This window comes from Triturus cristatus, chromosome 9 (assembly GCF_964204655.1).
Source record: "Triturus cristatus chromosome 9, aTriCri1.1, whole genome shotgun sequence".
NCBI lineage: Eukaryota > Metazoa > Chordata > Amphibia > Caudata > Salamandridae > Triturus > Triturus cristatus.
This window is the reverse complement of record NC_140592.1, coordinates 762,480,763-762,500,047: the sequence shown is the minus strand read 5'-3', so window position 1 is coordinate 762,500,047 and position 19,285 is coordinate 762,480,763. Positions and strand designations below refer to the sequence as shown.

Sequence of the window (19,285 nt, the reverse complement as noted above, 5' to 3'; positions counted from 1 at the left end):
CCGAAGGTCCTGCTGCAGTTGTCTTCTCCCTTTGTGTGTGTGGTTGTGTGTGTGTGTGTGTGGTTGTGTGTGTGTGGTTGTGTGTGTGTGGTTGTGTGTGTGTGTGTGTGTGTGTGTTTGTGTGTGTGTGTGGTTGTGTGTGTGTGGGGGTGGGTGTGGTTGCGTGTGTGTGTGGTTGTGTGTGTGTGTGGGGGGGGTTAGGGTGTGTGTGTGGTTGTGTGTGTGGTTGTGTGTGTGTGGTTGTGTGTGTGTGTGGTTGTGTGTGTGTGGTTGTGTGTGTGTGGTTGTGTATGTGTGGTTGTGTGGGTGTGTGTTTGTGTGGGTGTGGTTGTGGGTGTGGTTGTGTATGTGTGGTTGTGTGTGTGTGGTTGTGTGTGTGTGGTTGTGTGTGTGGTTGTGTGTGTGTGGTTGTGTGTGTGGTTGTGTGGGTGTGTGGTGGTGTGTGTGGTGGTGTGTGTGGTTGTGTGTGTTGTTGTGTGTTGTTGTGTGTGTGGTTGTGTGGGTGTGTAGTTGTGGTTGTGTGTGGTTGTATGTGTGGTTGTGTGTGTGGTTGTGTGTGGTTGTGTGTGTGTGGTTGTGTGTGTGTGTGGTTGGTTGTGTGTGTGGTTGTGTGTGTGGTTGTGTGTGTGGTTGTGTGTGTGGTTGTGTGTGTGGTTGTGTGTGTGATTGTGTGTGTGACAGTAATACTAAAAGCATCTCAAAATAAAGGAAAACAAACATCGAGTTTGGAGAAAGATAAAGCACGTTGTAAGTCAAACGGGCGCAGTAAAGCATTGACACAACAACAAAAACAAAACAAGATCACTTAGCGAAGACTGAGTGCTGATAATGGATACACACAGCCCATCATCTTAAGAGTTTGATTGCAACCAATGTGCACTCAAACCTGCCCCCTCCTTGCGAGTTGCACCCCATATTTCATGAGTTATAACTGCTGCACCCACCATAGCGCTTTGAGATCTAAAGCGCAACATAGGTCTAATCGACTAAGCAGTCGCCAACATGCTGTGCTTTTAAAGAGAATGTGCCAAACGTTTCCAGCTTCCTCATCATGTCCTCATGAAAGCGCCAACGAAAGGACTCCCTGAATGGTGCAACGGACATGAAGCAGCCGCTGCGATCAGAAATAAACACTGTGAACGTTGTCCAGTTTCACGGTAACATTGCCTTAATGTTCCTAAAGTCACAAAACAGTAATACTAAAAGCATCTCAAAATAAAGGAACACAAACATCGAGTTTGTGGAAAGAGAAAGCACGTTGAGGCAGCGATGGAAGATACATTTAAGGTGGGCGTGATATTGCCTGACAGAGATGCACCCACTGGGAGAATCCTGAATGCTTGTAAGCGCGAAGGCGGGGGGAGGGGCGGAGGCAGGGAGCAAGGAAGAGGAAAGACAGATGGCGCTGAAGGCTGGCGGTTCGCACGTCCACGCTCGCACTTTGAAAACTCACCTACCAAAGTCTCTCCGAGCAGCGCATGCGCGCTGACTCAGCGAGGCCTGAAAATGAGGCAGAGATGAGAGGGAGAATGAGGTAGAGGTATGAGGCACTTATGCAATATGTGATTGAGGTAGTAGGAAGTGAATCTACATACAAGTGAAGCGAGGCAGCAGCATACACTTTGGTGAATGTGAAGGGCGGTGCGGTGGTGAGAAGTAGGAAGGGACGAGGCAAAGGTACGATGGGGTGAGGTACAGATAAAGTGGCAAAGGCGAGATGGACAGAGGGTCAGGTGAGGCAGAAATTAATGGGGACAATGTAAAGACAACGCCTTCTTCCCAGCGGGTCGTATCTGTGAATAGTGCGGAAGGTGCGGTGGCGCCAGGCGCAAGGATGTGAGAGGCCCATTCGACCCCAATTGCTAACATTGATAACAGTTTTTACTACCAAACCAGAGAAGGGGGGGGGGGCACAGATTCCTGGGCTTTAATTAGTGTCCCTAGGGGCTTTGCTACGCCACTTGACTCGGGTAATGGCGTAACACAAAATGATGTCCAACTCTTGTGCACAATGTGAAGAGGGGCTCCTCAGTTTCCCATATGTTCTGTGGCCTTCTGCTAAAAGGGGTCCAGAGGTATTTGAGTAACAATAGCCCCTGCAGTCCGGGGGGGTGGGGGGGGGGGGGGAGTTGTTCCAGTCCCCCTCGTTCTTCTCCTTCCCCTGGCACTGTGCACAGGCAAACCTTAGAGCTCCTGACAGGGTCCGGGCGTAGGGGGGCCCCGTTGTATGCACTTTTCAAACAAGCATTTACAATGCAATGGTCTCGGCATTGTTAAAGTTAGAGCTATTGGCATTGCTCGTGACATCATTTTTGTTTGTTTTTGTTTTTAAAACATTTAAAGAATCAGCATTGTTATTTACAATGTCAATAGCTTAATCACTCAAATGTGAGACCTATTGCATTTGCACCCACACAGACCCACCCACCCACCCACACACAGAGCCACCCACCCACAGAGCCACCCACCCACAGAGCCACCCACCCACACACACACACAGCCACCCACAGAGCCACCCACCCCCACACACACACACAGAGCCACCCACCCCCACACACACAGAGCCACCCACCCCCACACACAGAGCCACCCCCCCCCCACACACACACAGAGCCACACACACAGCCACCCACACACACACACACAGAGCCACCCACACAACCAACCACCCACCCACACAACCACCCACACAACCAACCACCCACACAACCAACCACTCACCCCCCCACCCACCCCCACACACACAGAGCCACCCACCCCCCCACACACACACACAGAGCCCCACACACACACACAGAGCCACACACACAGAGCCACCCACCCACACAGTCACACACACACACACACACACACCCACACACACACACACACACACAGAGCCACCCACACAGCCACCCACACACACACAGAGCCACCCACACAGCCACCCACCCACACAGCCACCCACACACACAACCACCCACCCACACAACCAACCACTCACCCCCCCACCCCCCACACACACACACACACACACACACCCAACCCACACACACACCCATGGGTGCTGGCGTGCCCTACATGCATTGTCAATAACTGCTGCAACACTCTGACAGGGGCAGTAGCATTGAAAGCTGCATTCTGGTGCCTGGGGTGCCCAGGATTGTGAGAGATCACCAGCGGCCTGTATCATGGCTCTCCTAAAATGGCGGATTGGGATTGTGTGTGGGGGGGTGGGGGGCCTGGGTCAGAGAAACCGATATTACAACGAACATTGAGAAAGGCTCGACTCCCACCCTGGAGGGTCCTGTGCCTGTCAGTAAAAATGCAGTATTTATGTAGCGCTTACTGCCAAAGGCTTGTGGCTTCGAAGCAGTGAAAAGCAGGCGCTGTTAGTATGACATCGCGATTCTGGTCGATTTATCGACATTGGAAGTATGAAACACCTCGGTGATTTAAATTACGGATTATGTCAGACATAGAGGAAGGCAATTTTTTTAGCCGGAGGTGTACTTTTTGAATTTTTTAATACCCACCTGGTGAAGTGCTTCGCTCACAAAACTCTCCCTTAGGTGGAATTTGCAAACTCCGGCTGTATCTTGGCCTGGTTCTAGAGCTGTTCTGGAGCTGTTTGTGCGGTATTCAGCTGCGCCGTTGGTGAAGCGGTGCTGCCCGGACAGCCAACCTTTACACCACCCCCCCCCCGAATGTGGAACAGACATCCTCAAGGGTGGTAAACACACCACACGCCCCACACTGTCCTTTGCCCGCCCCAGCCACACGTCGTGTGTGTGTGGGGGGGGGCCTGGGTCAGAGAAACCGATATTACAACGAACATTGAGAAAGGCTCGACTCCCACCCTGGACGGTCAGGTGGCTGTCAGTAAAAATGCAGTATTTATGTATCGCTTACTGCCAAAGGCTTGTGGCTTCGAAGCAGTGAAAAGCAGGCGCTGTTAGTATGACATCGCGATTCTGGTCGATTTATCGACATTGGAAGTATGAAACACCTCGTGATTTAAATTAAAGATTTAGTCAGACATAGAGGAAGGCAATTTTTTTAGCTGGAGGTGTACTTTTTGAATTTTTTAATACCCACCTGGTGAAGTGCTTCGCTCACAAAACTCTCCCTTAGGTGGAATTTGCAAACTCCGGCTGTATCTTGGCCTGGTTCTAGAGCTGTTCTGGAGCTGTTTGTGCGGTACTCAGCTGCGCCGTTGGTGAAGCGGTGCTGCCCGGACAGACAGACAACCTGTACACCCCCCCCCCCTGAATGTGGAACAGACATCCTCAAGGGTGGTAAACACACCACACGCCCCACACTGTCCTTTCCCCGCCCCAGCCACACGTCTGCAGCGACAGCCTCTGCCATACAAGCACACCCCATCGCACGTAGGGCACACTGCGCCCACCTCTACTCCAGGCCTCAGCCGCCCACTAGGCTGTCTGTCACTCCATGCGCATCACTCCACGCCAGAGTACAGCGCCAACGCATGACAAAGCAGGGCATCAAACCACTACCCACACAGGAAGGGCACATCACAACTATAACCTACTCCTCCATCCGAGCCTTCCCAAGGGGTGGCACGCTATCACCCATAAAAGCGCTCTGACGCATCGTCAGGAGTGGAAAGCGCTTTATAAATGTAAACTTCGCTATAACACAAGTGTTTCTCCATTGAACCCAGTGCCCTCAGCGCGCACCCGTTCTGTCGCATAACCAACCAATCTGACGTCACTTCAGGTTTAGAGCCATTCTCAGACATCTCTTCATTTGAGGTCATTTGTAAGGCGCTAACTCGTCTCCCCCTTCACTTAGGCACTCTGCCTTGAAGCCGTAAACATCTCTTTGTACATATTTAGGGCTTTTGCACCTGCTCAGAATGCCCATAAATAAATAATTAAATACACATTTGTTCATGCTCGGCTTGTTTTAGTACCCTGAGACTATGGTCAGAAAAGAGGCCTGCTAATGACGAGGCGGCTCCTATCAGCCTTATGTAACCACGGCTACCCTTTTGTAATGAGCTGACTGATCCCAATTTAAACACATCTCACTAAATCTTTAAGTGGGAAAGAATACGTATCTAAATGCGCGAGTTACATAATTCACCCCTTAGAGTACACAGGAAACGCTCGCAGCCCCTGCGCAGGAAGTTGACCCACTATGGAGTGCTACAAAAGGGGGTGGTGATGGACGGAGCATCAGAACCAATCAAACACTCACACCCAGTCAACAGATCTGGGTTTGATCCATCACCGTTCTTTAGCCCACTCTGCCACCCCAGTTCAGACATGGCCATATGCAAATCAGTCTGACCCTGTGCCTCATGGGAACAGTCCAGCACGAACTGCCAAGCCATGCCTTGCCTGGACCGGAAACAAGCTTCCTAGGACCGGTTTCTGGCATTTCAGCCGTCTCCAGCCAGGCTTGCTTGAATCCAGTGGCAAAGTGAGCAAGGGACTCACGTCTGAGCATACCCTGCCAACTTATGGCGAACAAAGCGGTACAAAAGGGGGTGGTGATGGACGGAGCATCAGAACCAATCAAACACTCACACCCAGTCAACAGATCTGGGTTTGATCCATCACCGTTCTTTAGCCCACTCTGCCACCCCAGTTCAGACATGGTCATATGCAAATCAGTCTGACCCTGTGCCTCATGGGAACAGTCCAGCACGAACTGCCAAGCCATGCCTTGCCTGGACCGGAAACAAGCTTCCTAGGACCGGTTTCTGGCATTTCAGCCGTCTCCAGCCAGGCTTGCTTGAATCCAGTGGCAAAGTGAGCAAGGGACTCACGTCTGAGCATACCCGGCCAACTTATGGCGAACAAAGCGGTACAAAAGGGGGTGGTGATGGACGGAGCATCAGAACCAATCAAACACTCACACCCAGTCAACAGATCTGGGTTTGATCCATCACCGTTCTTTAGCCCACTCTGCCACCCCAGTTCAGACATGGTCATATGCAAATCAGTCTGACCCTGTGCCTCATGGGAACAGTCCAGCACGAACTGCCAAGCCATGCCTTGCCTGGGCCGGAAACAAGCTTCCTAGGACCGGTTTCTGGCATTTCAGCCGTCTTCAGCCAGGCTTGCTTGAATCCAGTGGCAAAGTGAGCAAGGGACTCACGTCTGAGCATACCCTGCCAACTTATGGTGAACAAAGCGGTACAAAAGGGGGTGGTGATGGACGGAGCATCAGAACCAATCAAACACTCACACCCAGTCAAAAGATCTGGGTTTGATCCATCACCGTTCTTTAGCCCACTCTGCCACCCCAGTTCAGACATGGCCATATGCAAATCAGTCTGACCCTGTGCCTCATGGGAACAGTCCAGCACGAACTGCCAAGCCATGCCTTGCCTGGACCGGAAACAAGCTTCCTAGGACCTGTTTCTGGCATTTCAGCCGTCTTCAGCCAGGCTTGCTTGAATCCAGTGGCAAAGTGAGCAAGGGACTCACGTCTGAGCATACCCTGCCAACTTATGGCGAACAAAGCGGTACAAAAGGGGGTGGTGATGGACGGAGCATCAGAACCAATCAAAAACTCACACCCAGTCAACAGATCTGGGTTTGATCCATCACCGTTCTTTAGCCCACTCTGCCACCCCAGTTCAGACATGGCCATATGCAAATCAGTCTGACCCTGTGCCTCATGGGAACAGTCCAGCACGAACTGCCAAGCCATGCCTTGCCTGGACTGGAAACAAGCTTCCTAAGACCGGTTTCTGGCATTTCAGCCGTCTTCAGCCAGGCTTGCTTGAATCCAGTGGCAAAGTGAGCAAGGGACTCACGTCTGAGCATACCCTGCCAACTTATGGCGAACATAGCGGTACAAAAGGGGTGGTGATGCATATGGCCATGTCTGAACTGGGGTGGCAGAGTGGGCTAAAGAACGGTGATGGATTAAACCCAGATCAGTTGACTGGGGGTGAGTGCTTGCAATGTTCAACACTCCGTCCATCATTTCCTTTGGTTTTTGCTTTGTTTGCCATAAGTTGGCAGGGTATGCTCGGACGTGAGTCCCTTGCTCACTTTGCCACTGGATTCAAGCAAGCCTGGCTGAAGACGGCTGAAATGCCAGAAACCGGTTCTAGGAAGCTTGTTTCCGGTCCAGGGAAGACATGGCTTGGCAGTTCGGGCTGGACTGTTCCCATGAGGCACAGGGTCAGACTGATTTGCATATGGCCATGTCTGAACTGGGGTGGCAGAGTGGGCTAAAGAACGGTGATGGATTAAACCCAGATCAGTTGACTGGGGGTGAGTGCTTGCAATGTTCAACACTCCGTCCATCATTTCCTTTGGTTTCCACTATGGAGTGCAGCGCGAGCCGAACAGTCTTCTCAGGAGAGCAGGGATTGGTTAAAAGCGCTCTGATCGTGAACGCTCGCAGCTGCACGAGTGACTCCGGATTTCACCTCCCTGAAGGCGGTGAAAGGAGGGACAGTGGAATGTGAGATCCGGGGGCTTAAATCTTTAAGTGGGAAAGAATACGTATCTATAAAAAATAAGCAGTCAGGGGCCCACACCCACCCAACCCACCCAACCCCCCACCCCCACTTGTTGCCCACAGCCCTGTCATTCCACGGACAAGTCCACGGCTTGCGGTATCTGCAGAGCAGGTTCCTGCACGCTGCGTGAGCGTGGCCTGCACACCTGAGCCCGAGCACTGGGAAGTGCGGGTGGGAGGAGAGGCCATGCACCTTTAGTGGAGGGGGAGGAGAGTTCCAACGTTCACTCGGGCGTGGTGTTGGCCCTCTTCAAACTGTTGAGCTGCAGGGCCGATGTGTGTGCTTTATACTCTGAAAACTACACGCTGCACAGGTAACACGTTATGAATAACTGTTGCAAAGAGGGGTGGAGGATTAGAAAACAACGATAGCGCAATGAAGCTGCGACCACGCAGCGCTTTACAAAACCGTGAACAAATACAGAGGGGTGGGGAGTTAAAAAACAACGATAGCACAATAAAGCTGCAGTCCACGCAGCGCTTTACAAAACCGTGAACAAATACATCGGTCAGCTACTCAGCTGGAAGTACGACGCGTCCTCTTCTGCAAGAGAAAGGGGCCGGGAGAGCAGGGGTGGGAGTAGCGAGAAATTAAATAGGAGCAGAGATAAGGGAAGACAGAGCGGGCAGAGAAGAAACAAATGTATATATGGATAAAGTGAGATAAAGGATAGAAAGAGAGCAGAGTGACAAGATAGAGAACCAGAGAGGAGTGAAGACGGCTAGAGAAAAACAAGGAAGTAGGCGATAACTTTTTAAACGAGTGGTGCGCGCGCACCACACCGAGACATCGGTTTCCTATTATCACGCACGCCTCTGTGCACGATAATTGCAAACAGATGTCGGGCCTGCGGGTAACCGACACCAATAGGCCATGGGCGGAGCAATGCGACCGCCTTTGGCCAATTGCGTGCTGTCTTTGTTAAAAAGACGCACGCAAAGGCCAATAGCCTGGGACAAAAGTAAAAGAACACACGCAGCAGGTGCGAGCAACTGAAGCGATTTCTGAAAGCCCCTACATGAAGTCTCGCTGCGCGAGCAGTGCTACGCATTGCAACGCTAGGCGCGAGACCTAAATAGGGCCCTCATGTCCTACACTGATAGGACAAAATCATTTTAGTAAAACTCAGCATTTATTTGTTGCCTACACTAAACTGCAAAAAGGTAGTGTCATTTTGAAAGCAGGGGTAGCTAACTGGCCAGTCAAAGTGCATTCAAACCTGTAACACCAAGGCCAAAAGGCAGTTCCCTTCGTCACCTGGGCCACATTCTACATGCAAAAGAGTAGCCTCCATGGCCTTTCTGGTTAACTTCCCAATAGCCGACATCTGTAAGGCAGCTACCCGGTCCGGTCGACACCACACACATTCACCAAACACTGTGTGGATGTCCTAGCACATCAATAAGTTCAAGTGGGTCAAGTTGTACCACATGCACTTTTTCAATCCTCTGCAACATCCTCTGGCTAGCTACTGCACAGGGGAGAACAGCTTTATGGTCTATGCAGAGCATGTGTCTCTACAGCTACAAACGCCACAAACGGAAAATGTTACTTACCCTGTAATCATCTGTTCATGGCATGTAGAGCTGCAGATTCACAGGTGCCCACCTTTCTACCTCGAAGCCTTCAGTTGTTACAGATGCTTTTCTTTACTATTCTACTTTCCTTGCATGGTCGTCCTCTGTCACTTTATGTTCCATCTCAAACTTCACCCGCTGTGAGGGAAGACAATCTAACAATGGAGCCAATGACCATGAGCATTACCAGTCATAGGAGGAGTCACTATACCTTGTGATTCAAAAGAATTATTTAAAGAAAAACAAGTTGTGCACGTCAGAGTCCAACACTATTCGGCCGGAGTATGCAGAGCATGTGAATCTACAGCGCTAAATGTAACGAACAGATGCTTACAGGAGAAGTAACATTTTCCTTACAAGGACAAGCATTTCTAGCAACCTAAAGCTTTGCAGTCACTTGGATGTTTGTTCCTTTCGATAGATAATTTCGAGGTAAGATGCTGATTTTGTCATAGTTCTTCTGAGTACCAAAGTGGGCCATCTCTCTTCCTACATGGTCTCCCAATCGTCAAATGATATATGCTATGGTAGTAAAAGATTATTTTTTACTCACCCGAACCAGAGTCTTCCAAACATTCTCTCTGATGATTGCCATTAGGTGGCACAAACTCTTCAAATTGTGTAATAAGGATAGATTCCATAGTATCTGGAGTCAGAAAAAAAGAGAAGCATAAGATTCTCATAAAGCAATGTAATTTGTGGATGTGTCCTATAATACATTTATTAACATCTTTCTAGAGTGGTACAGCTGGAGAGAATAAAAATATGACAGAGAAAGGCTTCACTGTTTCTTAGGATGGAAATTTCCTCTGCATGGTACACAGCCGAGTTCCCTTGCCTAGAGTGCCCAACTGAGAGTATTTGGTAACCTGGTTTTTAATTTTGGCTTCAGCCTCACACTAATCTAGTATATGCATGAAGGTTATAACTGTCCTTTGACATTAGGGAGTTCCAGGGACTGGAGGAGCACACACAGGAAGGCCCCCATTTTGTTGAACAGTGGACTACTGTCCCTGTCATGGGTTTAGCATGGAGAGGGGCAGTGGCAGCATACAATAATTTTTGGATCAGACGTTGTGGCCAGACCTTTTTATCTGGGTCACATGAGTGGAGACCTAATGTCCCCATGAGTAAAGTGTCACCTCTATGTGCCAATGTAGGTCCTAGTGTTAACACTCCAGTGCAGGTTATTCAAGTGCACGTATGTGTAGTCATGGTGTGTGAATGGATCACCGTATTTAAGGCCATGTGCACAAGATAAAGGTGAAGTTGTTTCCCCAGACATTTCTTAAACTGGAGCAAGGTAACCTAGACTCAAGTTGTGAAACAGGTGACTGAGCTCTCTTTTTTTTTAATCAGATTGCATACTTTAGCTGCGAGGGGCTGCGGATTCCTTAGCTCTGCCATTTGGTAGATAGTGGGGATGAGGAGTGGGACAGCAGACTCTGTTGTTCAGAGTGTGAAGTCTCCTTTAGGAGAGGACAGGCTTTTGTTGCTTTCCTGAAAGAGCTGTGGAGCAATTTGTTAACAGAAGTTATCGCATTGCTCCACAACTCCACCAGCATGTCTTTAATCTCTTTATTAAATGCAGAGAGGTTCTCAGGTTTGAAGTACCAATACATGATAATTGTACAGATAGTTTCGCCTCCCTGTTACATTCCTATTTACCAGATCTCTTAGACACCATTTCCCATTCCTGCTCCCTGAGTTCCCATCCCAACTTCCTCTCCCACCTTTTCTGGCCCACAATCTCCCTGAAGGGTGTTGCTGTTGAAGCAATGAGGTGTTTGTCATGGTCACCCACTCCATAGCCCATTTCTCAAAGCTCTGAAGGAGCCATAGCTTTTTACTGTTGGATGCATGGAAGAGTGCTGCCCCATTAAGTAGCAAATTCATTTTTTACTAATACAAATGCATTTCTGCCCTGTATTTTAAACACTGAACCCAGCAGAAGGCATTTTTATCTAGCTATAGTTGAAACCCTCCTCCTAAGACACCTGGTGTAAGGTCCAGGTTATAGCATTTCGGTGAAAAGGGGGAAGGAATAAACGGAAATTGACTGCCACCATCGCTCTAGTCAGCAGTGGCTAGTTAAGGCCCCAGTTTCTATGCTTTCTGGCTAACCACGGAACTGACTGGAATGAGACACCGGCTCTCCTATGGTCCATAAAGCATCACTCCATACAACCAAAAAATAATTGTAACTGGTTTGCCCGATGGTAGGAAAATAAATTTGGGAGAGCCTGCCCTCCTTTTCACATCAAAAGGTAAAGTAATTTGGATGATATTCTGGGGGGTTTCTGTCTTCTAACAAGACTGTGGTTTCGTGGTTTCTAATGGGCAGAATGATCTTAAACAGACTAGAGGACTGGGCACTGGAAAAGAATATTATTATCCCATGCCAATTTGGCTTTAGAAAAGGGAAAGGCACAGTAGATCAGTGTCTGAACCTGAGCCTAATTATGGCAAAATACACGGCTGCAAAAAAAGGTCATCTCCATTTAGCCTTCATGGATCGGTCTGCAGCTTTGACTGCGTGGCACAGCCTAGGCTGTGGCAGATCATGGAGGAGATGGGTATTGACCTGAAGATTATTAATATTATTCATGACCTGTATACAGATGCTTCAGCCTGTGTTCACTCTGGGAGGAAAGGTGAGTGCACAAGGCCATTTAAAATTGCAAGAGGCGTGAGGCAGGGGTGCGTTCTTGCCCCCTTCCTATTCGCACTCTATACTAACTGTGTAGAATCTGCATTGTTGGGCTCTCCACCAGATATCCCTTATAAGTGCCAATTGTATTATATGCAGACAACGCTGTACTCTTATCTCGTACTAGGAATGCACTGCGTTGTCTAGTCCAGGATTATACACAATTAATTGTAATTTAAGCATGAAGAAGTGAATTACTCAAAGTCATTTATTTTAGTAGCAGGCTCAAAATATTGTAATTATCCGCAAATCACTACTGAAGAGGGAAAAATGGGGGTTGTCGATTCTTTTAAGTATTTAGGGATTATGTTTGATTCTCAAACAAAATGGCAAAAGATGATGCCTAATAGAGGAACTCAGATGGAAAAAAACATTGGGGCTCTAACTAAGTTTATAAAAATAAATTGTTTAAAACCAATAGATCTAATAAAAACAGTGTACCAAGCCAAGACTATATCTACCGCCACCTATGGGGCAGCTGTCTGGGGCATGAAAGACTGTACAAAACTGCAGATTATTGAAGATAAATTTCCTAAAAAGGATCCTTTCATTACCACAGTCATGTGCCAACTACAAGTGTCACATGGAACTAAGTGCCCCTTATATAACTGATACAATTGCAATGGCCCCTATCCTAATGTGGCACTCAATATGGTGAAAGTAGTCCCTTGCCTCGACAAGAGAGATTATCAAAGATGTCCTGAAACTAGATGGAGTAGGTAATATTGCTTGGCTAACTTATGTCAAAATAACATTGACGGTGGCTGGGCTTCATTACCTCTTTTTGGAACCTTCTAACTGCAGTTCTATATCCAAAATTGACCTAAAAGATCGACTGCTTTCGAATCGTCAGATAAGAAGGGAGATTAAAAATATTAATGTCCCAACAGTTAAATCTTACCTGGCGTGCCCTACCATAGAATTAACAAACTCAAATAGAACATATCTAACTTTCGTTACAAATCTGCAACATAGTTATGTCTTGGTGAGGTTTCGATTAAATTATATTCCGTTAATGCTGGGTACTCCTCGCAATGTTTATGTCGTCTCTGAACTCCCATTTTGTACCTGTGATAATCAATCTATGCAGGATGATATACATTTTTTGTTTTTCTGTAAATTTTATTATAATGAAAGGAAACTTTTCATTATCCCTATTATGCGAAAAATGAATTTTAAACAGTGTCGCGTAGCACTTTATTATCTTCAGCTACTACCTGATCATTTTATCTGTTTCTCTTTAGCATCTTTTTTATTATTGGCACTAAAAAAAGAGATCAATAACCATCTGAAATTATATTCCTACAAAATGAAATGATTTTATTATTGTGTAAATGATCATGAATTTGTATCTGTATTTTTAAAGTAATGATCTTTTCTATGTGTGTTGTAATGTGATTTTTTTTTTATTTTTTATACGTAGTATACTTTTTATGCCTACATTGTGTTGGCAAAATAAAGTTTTCTGACTGACTGACTGTGGTTTCTAACAGCCAGATTAATGAGTGAGAAATCAACAGTGTTATGGTCTGGAATAGACAAAGAATCCTTTGCACTATGGTCATTCTCACTGCCATTACCCAGTCAAGCCATGTGAGACTCCCCATACGGATGTCAAGATCCGGTCGGACAGGAAGGTCTAACACTCCCCCTTCATGTTGCAGACTCCTGCATTCTAGCCTCCAACACGGCAATTCCCGCACCACGTGACCACTTCTGCGATCATGTGACGTGAAGCAAAGACACCATGAAAGGAGATTCCGACCATTTATTTGGAAACTGCATGGTGCACGGAGACACATTGATACAGAGGCAGGCTCACCTTGATGAAGTAAGCTGGTAACACCGGGAGGCTACGACCAAAACAGAGGCAACGAGCTGGCTCTGTTAAAGATCTAAGCTTTGGCACGTTTTCCCAGCATTCACTAGCTATTAGATGTTGCATGGTGCAATGAGGCACGGTTAGAGCTATGGATGTCTCCCATATGCCGGGAGTTAACAACAAATGCGTTAATGTTGGATGACGAAGGACTTACATAGTTGACTTTATATATTTATTTGTGTCTGTCTCCAAGGTCTCATGAATTATCCACTTATTTTAAATGTAGTTTAAATTAGTGTGTGACTACCGGGGGCCTTCCTCACTCTGACACCTTTTCGAGCACATACTGCTGTGAAACTCAGTGAGATTGGCTGGTTTCACTTCATTTCTCTGGGGAAAACGATACGCCCTGTGGGGTGTTCTGGTGTGGTAGTGTATTCAGAGTATCGATTTGTAATTTCATGAATTTTAAACTTACTAACTTGATTAAACGTTTTGTGGAGACACTGTCCCGACAAACAGCAATTAAATGAGTATGTAATGAGATGTACGCACTGATTAAGTTTAGAGTGGCAGAGTAGCATGTTTTTATGAAATCATGCACATATAAGTATGATTTCTTGCACACATTTCTTTCACTTTGTTGTATGGTTCTTACTTGCAGAGTAAATTCGAGGTGTGAATACAAGACACATATGCGAGTATAGGGTCAGTCCTCGATCCTCTTATTAAGGTAGGAAAGGAGGGCAGGATCACAGGGATCTAGCAGTCCTGAAGAAAGCCTGGGAAGACACAACAGCCGGCTGAAACATGTTGACTTATCTGCAGAGAGGAGGGGAAACATGGTTCATAATCTACCCTGTTCACCATTATCCTCTAGGTTGTTAGACCTTTTTAATCCTGGCCAGGGAGTTCAGGCTTAAATAGGGAATTGGATATCCCTGAGTTAGTTTTAACATCCCTTTCTGCACTTACTCTTCACTTGATCCCTACTCTCCTATGTGTTTGTATGGTTTCCCCCATCTTATTGCTCCACCTCATGCATTGGTCTGCGCAGGGGTGTGTTTAGCAGCCCAATGATGAAGCATGCCACATTTGTGTGGGTGAGGGCAGTTTTCCAAACATGTTGACTTTGCCATATATAACTCTATAAGCAATCTTTTCACTCCTACTTCTTTTTGTGTGAGAAGACTCCCCATATGTCAAGTTTTCAGAGGGTTCTGTAGTTCCTTCAAGAAACAGAAGTGGTTTTGAGCTGCAATTTGTCCTATCAATTGTGCAATCTGAATTCCCAGGTAGCAAACCATGTAGACACCCACCTAATAGTAAGGTTTGCATTATATGTTGTTAACTGCTCTGCAGGGCTTTTTAGTGTGAGAGCTTCTACATTACATGTGTGCCAGGTCCATAAAGGAGGCCATGATGTCACCAGCAAACACAGTGCATTTTAAGACATTGCCTTCAAATCTCATTCCTATATTATTTTTTGGGGTATACTTTTCCAGAAAGAGGGCGTTCAAATAAAAGATGAAATAGGAGGGCAACCATGCCTGGTCCCGCTCCGGATTAAACTATCCTTGAATGGTAAACTGTTTACCCTGATGTTTGCCTAGTGGTTTTACTAGCAAGATCCCCATAATAAATTGTGGTCCGGATCTCAGTGAGGCTATTTTGTGTTTGTGGTAGGTTCAATTGAATCTGTGAAGTCTTTTTTCAGCATCTACTGACAGTAAAAGGACATTTTTATGTCATTGTTGCGTATTCTCTACCATCTATATATGCGCCCAATAGAGTTTAATGGGAGAATCCTCGTGTCTGCCCATAATGAAATGAAAACATGTATGAACAGATGACTGGATATCATCACTTTTGGCACTCAGTAGACCCCTAATTCAGATGTTGTTGTGTCTAGATCCATTTTCTAGTACTTCTCTCTCAAGAGATGCAATTAGGGTCCTTGTTGATGGTGTTCTTGGAATGGTCGTCCACCTCTCTTTCCAGGTCACTGACCCTATTACTAAGCCTTCCTAAGTCCTTCCAGTTTGTGGAGGCAGGACTTTTAAATAGCCCTGATGGCGAGGATTTCCATCCTTACCTCCATTAGGATTTGTTGTAGTTAGCTGTGTTTCTGTACCTTTTTCCTTGGAGACCCCTGGCGACCAAGGTCCAGGTTCTTCTTTGCTTTCTTGGCTGCTTTGTCTGCTAGCATATCATTCACAGGCTCTTTATTATTAGTGCTCTTTTTATTATTTGCTAATCTAGACCCCCTTCCTCTTCCATCCCTTATGTCACCCTTTGGGTAAAGCAAATGAGGGCAGTTTAGATTCTCTATCACCAGATGGCTCTCACTGACAGTGTTCTTCCCTATGTGAAGACTGAGGGCTGTTCTCCCAGTGGTATGATTTAACTGGACTGTGACTATTGTTCTCTAACACAAGTGGGGTCTTTTCCATAATGCTCTAATTACAGCCCAGCAGCCTCTTAAAGTATGCGAATATTGGCCACCATCCCAGAAAGTATATGTAGATGGCTTTCCCTTGTATAGTTTTTGACAATTATAAACTGGAGTGAGAAATTCAAAGTAGTGCATACAGTAAATTTGTCACAGGTCAAGGGGATTCAACAACCAGACTGCAAGCTATAACGGGCTTCCTCATTTTCAACCTCATCCATAGAGCACTTCAATTCCTTTGGGAGTCTGTACCCTAGTGGTGCTCTCCTCTTCTAATAACAGGGAAAATGTATTTCCCTTTTTACTTTAAATTGAAGAACTAGTCTCTCTGCTGGGTGGATGCCTGGGCCTCAACACCGGGAGTGCTTCATTTTAACTCCCCACCGTTACCTCAACAGTGGGCTTTCTACTCCCAGTCTTACTTTGAAAGTCACCATCTTTGGCAGGCAGCGTGTGGCTCTACCGCTCCTGCTCAGCTCCCCTTACTGTTCTCAGTCGACGCAGGCGCTTCACCTCTTTTGCTCGTCATACAGCTGCCTGAGACACTCTGAGTCCTGCACAAGCTGGTCTGATTACATCTCCACCCATGCCACCTATAGAATGTGTGTGTGCTCTGAGGAAGCCACAGCCAGCTGCCCAATCCAGGCAACACTGCATTCCTAAGAAGTCTGGCCAGTGTCTCCTGCTGATTGGGAGATAGGCTCTTCAGCTCTGGCTGTGTTGGCGAATTGTTTTATTATTGTCCCCCTCAATCAGGATCAGCATGCATGTGCGTGGGGATGTGTACACAGGTAGCAGAGGCACTGCCTCTCCATGTAAAGAGGCAATCTATTTACGTACCAGTTTTAAAAAAAACAAAATGTAATCGTCACTGATTTGGCTGGGGTAAATAAGTCATCAACAAAACAGTATAAATGTCAACAAGAAAGGAACTAACCAGTGCATGTTCGGCAGCATCAGGGTAGATGATAAAGCAGCGATGGTGCAGAGGTGAAAGCAGACAGTAGGAGCGGACTGTCTTAAGCCATTGGCTCAATGACTCTAGTTTACAGGAGATCCTTAGAACTTCTCGGTTGTAGGTTTAGGAGGCTTGTTCTGAATTTTAGCCACATTAGAAGGTGTTTCTAAGGGTGTGGAAGGCTGGTCCTCAGTAGAAGCTGTTTCTATTTGGCACTTTACTTGTTAAACTTACACATTTGTTTTGCCGTCTCAAAGAATGCAATGGGGACACCGTCAGACGTAATGGCCTGAAAAGGGGACCATTATCAGAGGTTGTTTTAAGGTAAAATAGTGATGCCTTTCCCTGCTTCCATGTCTCTATTAAAAAAATTTGGCATATCAAGCACTCCTTTGGCTAATGCTTTGTGGCAGAGACTATAAAGACATTTGCAGGGCCATCAAAAATAATCTTTAACCCATAAATGGCACAAGGCAGGACCATGGACTTCTTTTCTTTGAATGATTAAGCCAAAGTAAAAATTGATTTCTTCAATACCAAAAGAAATCCCAAAACAATATTCACTAGAAGGAGAAGTCGAGAGGAAACTTGATTTGAAAACGAGAGCGAAATGAGCACTTGTCTGAAGTGAGCAGAGCAAGGCTTTCATGAGACTCCCTCCCATACACAATGTATGGTAGAAATCTGAGCAACAGTGGCCTCTAGGGAAGTGCTGTACATTCACCATACTGACTGAAGTTTGGGCAGTTTTCGATGACATGAATGTATTACCAAATAAACGTTATTAGAGAGCTCCGGGCTTTTTAGGTAATTCGTAAGGGTCGTGTACTTCCAGCCAGACAATGAGGAATGATTCAAGCGAAACTGGAGAGAATGTGCACTATTAATATTTTTATTACATTTTAACTTTTTACGGACGCTTTCCTAAGCAGGTCTGTGAGCCTTCTTTGCCTGCATTATAACTTTGGCCCAGCTGGGTGGGACTGCGCCCCCAGCACACCATGGTGTCGGAGGGACCAGCTGGCGGAAAATGCGCTTAAAAGCACCCCACACCTCCTGCAGCGCTTGATGCCTTCCTAGGCCAGTCTGTGAGTAAGCTTTGCCCGCATCATAACTTTAGCCCAGGTGGGGTGGGAGTACGTCCTCCACCACACCATGGAATAGGAGGGGCCGTCTGCTAGAAACCACACTTAAAAGCGCCTGAAACCTGTGGTGTGGGACGGGCCCGGATGTGCGCGCGGGCGAAGAGCAGGTCAAGACGGGCCCGTCATAGTCTAAAATAGGCTGGGCTGGGGCACCTTTCTTGCCCTCTCAACTCTGCACCCTGTCATTTTGAGGCGGGCTCTTACCCATTTAATGTGTATATAATTAAGTCTCCTCCTTTGGTGCGTTGGTGTTCTATTTGTTGAGGCTTCATTGTTTGCATTAGCATAGGCAAAAGGAAGATGCTTCTGGGGTTCCAGCTGCCCACCCCCGCATTCCCGCTCCACCATTGACAATTTTCTGATGGGGGCAGTGGACTTAGTATTAAATGAAATAAAACTGGCAGAGCGTCACCTTTCGCTCGCCTCTGAGGAGTTTGATGCAATCCCACTTCTTTACCAAGATATTCACCCTATTTTGCCTTGTAGTCTTGAGCCTCATTCCCTGGGGCACTCCCAGCTTATGCACCGAAAGCAACTGTGGGAGAGATTGTTAACCTGTGCACTCCAGATAAGGGACCTACTTGCAGCAGTTTGTTGGGTGGGGTGGGCGGAGAAGCACTAGATAAGGAATCTATCAATATAATTTGCTCTCCTGATCCACAACTAGATATCGAACCAACTGCCAAATGCAGGAAAAAGCCCTGAAATCCAAACCCGCAGATCCCAAGGTCAAACCGGCAACATGTAGGAGGGCTGGTGCAGAGTCTGTGCCTGCGAACGTGCTTGCTCCACTGGCCGACTTATGACACAGTATGAGCAAACACGCATGTGAACTGTTGGACGCCAAATTACAACCAGTTTATGACCAACTTGCCTCCTTTAAGCCTAACTGGCAAAGTTGGCCGATAGCAGGGCCCCTGTTTGCACCCGGAAATCCCAGTGTGATATAATAGCGGAGTCCGACTTTCCACCCAATACTGCACCACCAATAACGTCCTGCCAGGTGCCTAACCCTATGGTCAGAATAGACGTCAATAGCCAGCCCCTGGATGCGGTCACCAGACCAGCTCTGAGCAGGGTGCTGCAGAGCGAGGAGGGTTAAGCATCTCTTATTAAGCGGATTGAAAGC

General features: G+C 46.9%; 1 protein-coding gene across 2 annotated transcripts in view; it reads right to left on the bottom strand.

The window, feature by feature from the left end:
• Positions 1-19,285, bottom strand: part of LOC146798800 (uncharacterized) — a 209,232-nt gene that overhangs the window by 33,492 nt on the left and 156,455 nt on the right. For both annotated transcript variants that reach the window (XM_085626100.1, XM_085626099.1), the window contains exon 9: positions 9,623-9,715. In XM_085626100.1, the coding sequence (XP_085482226.1) occupies positions 9,623-9,715 (93 nt within the window). The remainder of the gene's footprint in view (positions 1-9,622; positions 9,716-19,285) is intronic.